The sequence below is a fragment of the Balaenoptera musculus genome, chromosome 7, assembly GCF_009873245.2.
Source record: "Balaenoptera musculus isolate JJ_BM4_2016_0621 chromosome 7, mBalMus1.pri.v3, whole genome shotgun sequence".
Taxonomy (NCBI): Eukaryota; Metazoa; Chordata; class Mammalia; order Artiodactyla; family Balaenopteridae; genus Balaenoptera; species Balaenoptera musculus.
The window spans coordinates 101,477,642-101,483,641 of NC_045791.1; the positions used below are offsets into that span (position 1 = coordinate 101,477,642).

Consider the following 6,000-nt stretch of genomic DNA (forward strand, 5'->3'; position numbering starts at 1 on the left):
ATCAAATAAATGCTTTGTGTAATATATCAGCTAAAATCTTAGTTTGAATGTCTGTATACCTGTACCTTGTTCTACGAAACAGAAAATGATATGGGTCAAATATTAGAAACTGTTAGAATCGAGGAGACTGTGACCACATAATAAAAAAATACCTATCAATAGGAACCCAGTACACACATGAATTTCTTATGAATGGACACACATTAGGAAGAAAAATGATTTTAAAAGCTCATTCGGTGAAGCATATATAAAAAGACTATCACAAGATTATCAGTTTGTCAGAATAAAGTGTTTCCAAATGCTGGAAATTTCTACATTGCCAACTCATCTCATTATTTGCAAACTATACTCCTCTCCTCCTCCCACAATCATGACCCCCAGAAAACAGTCTCAACAGAACCAAGGGCAGGCTAATTTCCTATTACAAATGTTTTTCGTTTTCAGTACAGCCTTAGCCGCAGACCACCTGAAGCCAACTTTCAACAGTCACTGAGGCATCTACTCTAGAACTTAAAAGGCAAACAATAAATATCCTACAAATGAAGAGTACAAGGGTTAGCCCTTACATTCAGTGCAGATGAAAACCAAACTCTTCCATTTCCCTGACTTAATATTCCTTCTCTTCAGTGTAAAAATGTTAGGTAATTTTACAGAAGATGTACAGTAGCCCCAATATGCTCTGTGTGGTGTCTCTGTGCGGGCCTTTTCAAGAAAAGACAATTGTAAGGCACACAAGCTGAGATGAATTTTCGTAACTCTTAACTCAGTAATGGGTCCCAGACGGACGCAGCCTTAACTGTACAAAAGCAGCCACGCCTGTGAGGTTGTGGGTCGGTGTGTGAGTAATATTTCATAAATCTTCATGCAGGAACAAAAACAAATGTCACCAATAATTATGTTCTAAAGAGAGTCATAGACAGGTATTTCTTTAAATACGTAAGCCGAAGCAAGCTCTTACTTCTGAATCTTTTTAGGGCAACAGGAATAAAAATTGATGCTTCCCACTGCTATTTATGTTGCCTTGGTATTGTGAAATCACAGAACCAAAGTACACAGAACAACTTGATAAAATCACCCTTAAGAGCTCTGAGAAATTACCTTTACATGAAGGGCTTAGCCCCTGTATTAATAAATATTTTTATAGAACTGTCCCTTCCTGAGACTGACCTAATTGTACAGTCAAAAGAAAACTTCGATAAAGAGATCAAGGTTCTTATATATGAACTTCACAAACCTCAGAACTGGTATTGTAGCATATATGTCTTGGAAAAACCAAAGTACTTCACTTGGGAACCTCAAAGGAAAAAGCCCTCCTGTGGCTGCTCCTACAGATTTATCGGGCCATCAGACAGGTGTCATCTCCTGTGCCCTGACCCCTCCCTCCTAGGAGTGCACTCCCTAAAGAAGCCGTGGGGAGGAGAGGGAAGAAGGGGCGGGGGCAGGGGAACCGAATTCGAGCACAAGGTTAAAAGCAATTTTGTCTTCTGACTTTTGTCACCATGAAACGCACCTGCTGTGATGTCCAGTTGAGCTACTGGAGGTCCTCTGGCGGCTTCTGGAAACTGATGCTGGCATAGGCGCTTAAATCCTCGCTGGAGCGGCTGGTGGAGCCGCTCTCGCTGCGTCCCAGAGACTGATGAGGGGGCGGGGGAGGAGGAGGCTGCGGCTGAGCGGGGCGCTCTTGAGGGCTCTGTTTGAAGTCCTTGACCAAATCCAGGTCTATGTAGTTAAGCCCATTCTCCAAACCCCCCGCGGCCCCGCACACTTGGGCCAGCTCCTTGGGGGCTCCCCCGAGCTCCCCAGGCCGCAGCCACACGTTCTCAAAGGAAGCAGAGCTGTGGCGTTTCACATCCTCCGTGCTGCTGCTGCCACCACCGCCGCCCCCGGCTGCAGCCCCCCCTCCGAAGGGCACCGTGTTGCCTGCCCGGGTGGCACTGGGCGTCGAGGAGAAGGTCTCGGAGCTGTGCCGCCTCCTGCACCCTTGCGGGTCGGCACGGATCACTTTGGCACTCTGGTTGCGGTTGGGACTGAGGTTCACCCGCGTGAAGGCACTCGGGCCCCCTGGTCCCTGCGGGCCCCCCAGCAGGGAAGAGCGGGCCGCCAGCTCCTCTGCTCCTTGAGGCGCAGCGGGGGAAGCAGAGGCCGGCGAGGATGAGGAGGGCGTGGCCGCGGCGGCCCCAGGCAGGCTGGCCTCCTCGACGACGACGCCGGTCCGCATGTCCGCATAGCTGATGGGGGCGACCGGCGAGGTGTCCACGTAGCTCTGCCGGGGACAGCCCATCTGCATGGTCATGTAGTCACCCCGGCTGCTGGGCACTGCCCTGGTGGGCCTGCACACGCTAGCAGCTCCAGGGGGCGCCGGGCCCATGCTGCCCGGCTGGACCCCAGCGCTCTCCCGCCAGACGGCCCTCCGGCCCGGCCCCAGGTCCATGTTCATGTACTCTTCCGCGCCCGTCTCCTCCTCTCTGGGAGCCGGCTGGAGCTGGGATGGACACCGGACAGAAGGCGAGCTGTGGGACGCCCCCGGGCCTGATAAGTAGCCGGGCTGATCGCTCCCAAATTCAATATTCACATACTCCCCTGGGCTCTTGGGCTCCGGAGGGGGCAGCAGGGGCGGCGGCGGCTGCGGCTGTGGCTGCGGCTGCTCTCGGGCCCGAGGTAAGGTGCTGGCCTTGGGATCCCCCAGGGACAGCCTCGTGGGCCGAGCCAGGCGGCTGTTGGTCTGGGCAGCTGTGTCCACCTTTCGAGGCAGATGGGGCTGCAGGACCTGATGGTGGAGATGCGGCAGGCCGGGCTCGGGCCTAGCCGCGCAGTATCCCCCGCCCAGGCTGTCGCTGCTGGTGGACGAGGAGGAATCTTCCACGGCCGCAGCATAGAGGAGTCGACCCGAGCTGGAGGAAAGGCGGAGGTGCTGATGCCGGGCGCCCTCCTCCAGCTCCCCCGGACGCTGGGTGTGCTTAAAGGACCTTGGCAATGAGTAGTAGGAGAGGACTGGCTTGTGCTGGGGGTCCTCAGGGCCATAGTAGCAGTCGGAAGGGCTGCTGGTGTTGGAGTCCCCCACTGGCGACATGTTCATGTAGTCACCCGTACAAGACAACAGCTTGCCGCTACTGCTCTCCACAGGGAGTTTGGGGTGTGGCAGGGCGTGAGAGTGGTGGCCCCCTACCCCATTCGTCCAGAGCTTGCCATAGCTGCTCCCAGAAGGGGCGGCACCGCTGCTGGGCCCACCTCCAATGTCAGGAGAGCAGCTGCCGCTTGGGGACATCATCATGTAGCCATTGGGGTCCACTCTCTGGGGATGGCGTCTGATGGGGTTGATGATCTGCTGAGGGGCAGACACGCTCTTGGGGCTCATGGGCATGTAGTCCCCACTGCCCTTTCGGCTCCCGGGCACTGGGGCCACCCCTGGGGACATGGGCATGTAGCCATCATCGGTGTGGAGGTTGGAGGTGTCTGGGCGGTGGTGGCCCACACGCCGCTCCAAGGGGTGCATTTCCAGACCCTCCTCTGGGTAGGAGTGGGTGGGCACGAAGGCGGAGTGCCGGTAGCTGGGCACTCGGCCTCCACTGCCACCTCCTGGTGGGTAGGCAGGCATCATCTCGGTATATTCCTCAATGGAGGCCACAGAGGACTGGGATGGGGTCTTCTGGTGGGAAATGGTAGGCGACGTGCCAGCAGAGTGAGTCCGCTTTCGGAACCGATTATCCAGATCTGCAGCACTGGCTGCTTCATCCCCTGTCAGGGCTGGGCTCGTGCCCAAGCCGGCTGCCGGGATGTAGCGGTGACCGTTGCCACTCCGAGGCAAAATGTAGTGACCATTGGGGGCCGTGAGGGTGGAGGCCCCCTTGCCTCCCATGCAGATGTAGTTGCTCAGCTCCTCCTCACCGCGGGCCGGCGGGGTGTGGCCCAGGGAATCCGGGGTGACGCTGCGGAAGGAACTTCGGAAATCGCAGGGACTGGAGCCATACTCATCAGAGGAGATGAATCCGCCATCACTGGGGGAACCGGACACGGAAGCACTAGACCGCCGCGGGAAGAGGCAGTCCGAGGTGGAGCCGTGGCCACTGGTGCTACTGGACGACAGACTGACCGGGCTGGTGGCGGAAGGCGAGCAGCGAGAAGAAGGCATGGGGATGGAGCGGCTGTGGTTGAGAGGCGGGTGCAGCCGGGAACTGCCTCGATGCCGGTGGGCATGGGTCCTGTTGGTGCTGGGACTCACAGGACTGCCGTCCACAGAGGCAGGGCGAGACATGGTGCCTTCGCCATCACTAGAGGCACGGACCCGGAAGGAGCCCTGCTTCCCGCCCACCAAGCTGGCCGGGGAGGTGGCAGTGATGCTCTCTGTGCGCGAGCGGCGGGTCAGCCCCACCTGGCTGGGCGGAGGGTTGTTGAGGTGGTGCCTGCGCAGGGGGACGCTGATGGGGTTGGAGCAGTTGGAGGAGGACTGGCTCTTGCTTCGAGGCCGGAACTCATCGCTCATGGCCCGCATGGCCTCCAGGATTGTCTCGTGCATGTTCTGGGCCACCACAGAGTCATCCACCTGCATCCAGAACTCCCCGGGTCCCGTCACTGCGGAACGGCCCACTTCGATGAAGAAGAAGTTCTCTGAGTGGCCACAGCGCCTGATGTTCATCAGCTGCAGCACCACCGCGGCAGCCTCCGAGTTCAGCTTCACGAAACTGATGGTCTTGCTGGTCAGGCAGAGGCGGTAGATGCCAATCAGGTTCTTTGTCTGACCCAGGCCCTTGGGTTTCAGGATCACCTGCCAGACTTCCTTGAAGGCGGGTCCTGGGGGCACGTCCCCGTAGCTCAAGTCCTCCCCAGCCTCGCCAAGGCCGGAGCTGCCACTGCAGCTGCCCCCGCCACCTCCCGCCCCGGGGGCCGCGGCCCCGTCGTGGTGGCCCTTGGCACGGTTGTGCAGCTGCAGGAGGGCCTGGTACCAGCTGTCCTGCTCGGCCTCGCTGTCCGCCGCGATGGCAAAGTGCTCGTCCCGGGTATAGAGGGCCACCAGGTGCTTGTTCTTGGAGTCGGCCCGCTTGTTGATGTTGAAGCAGCTCTCGAGGGGGATCGAGCGTTTGGGGGCGCTCGACTTGTGCCGCCACTTCTTCTCGTTCTCGTAGTACTCGAGGCGCGCCGGGCCCCCAGCCTCGCTGGCCGCCCGCAGCACGAAGAATCGCTTGTGCATGCTCTTGGGCTTGCGCAGGTAGCCCACCTTGCGCACGTCGGAGAAGCCGTCCGTCTCGGGAGGGCTCGCCATGCTGCCGCCGCCGCCGCCACCGCGCAGAGGGAGGCGCCGAAAAACAACCGGGCGGGGGGCGGAGGCTCCTCGCCGCGGCCCCGCACATGCAAACAGGGCTGGAGGCGGCAGAAACCCTGACTCCGAAATCCACGCCGCCCTCCGCGCCGGGGAGGGGCAGTAGAGGAGGACGCAGCAGCTGCGCCAAGGAGATAGCCCCGACCGGAGTTTACTGGCGTTTCATGCCCTGCGGGGAGGTTGCGCGTCCAGCGCGAGTGCAGCCCGGATACCCCGAGAGCCAAGTCTCCTCTCAGCCGCCGCGGCCGGGAAGAAGCATCTCTCGCCGCCGGGGCCAGAGTCCGGCGCAGGCAGGCGGCGGCCGGGGGTCCTGGCGTTGCCCCTCCAGACGCGCGCGCCTTCCCTCCTGAGTTCCCCTCTGGAAGTAACGATTCCCGAGGCAAATTAAATATCCTTGGGCAGGGGGAGGCGAGCTGCCAAGTCCCAACGTTGCACGGGGTTCTCCCTCCTCCTCCTCCTTCGCCTCTTCCTCCGCCTCCTCCCACCCCCACCCCCCCAACCGTCCCCGCCGCCACCAGCCGCCCAAATACCAGCTCAATCGCAGAGACCGCGGCGCTGCGGCCGTTGCTGCTGCTGCTGCCGCCGCCCGCGGACGCGTCCTCTGCAGCCCCCGTTCGGGCCCATCTCGCCAGGCGGAGAAAGTGGCTTTTCCACGCGAAACGCTACTAGGCAGCCTGGGGAGCTGG

The 6,000-nt window shown here is 59.6% G+C and overlaps 1 protein-coding gene across 4 annotated transcripts in view; it reads right to left on the reverse strand.

Moving 5' to 3' along the window:
• Nucleotides 1-5,774, reverse strand: part of IRS1 (insulin receptor substrate 1) — a 66,381-nt gene extending 60,607 nt beyond the window's left edge. For 3 of the 4 annotated variants that reach the window (XM_036857343.1, XM_036857345.1, XM_036857344.1), the window contains exon 1: nt 1,511-5,774. In XM_036857343.1, coding sequence (XP_036713238.1) covers nt 1,532-5,257 — 3,726 coding nt within the window. In that variant the 5' untranslated portion in view covers nt 5,258-5,774 and the 3' untranslated portion in view covers nt 1,511-1,531. The remainder of the gene's footprint in view (nt 1-1,510) is intronic. The other variant, XM_036857342.1, reaches the window with a different exon arrangement.
• Between the last annotated feature and the right edge of the window lie 226 nt (nt 5,775-6,000).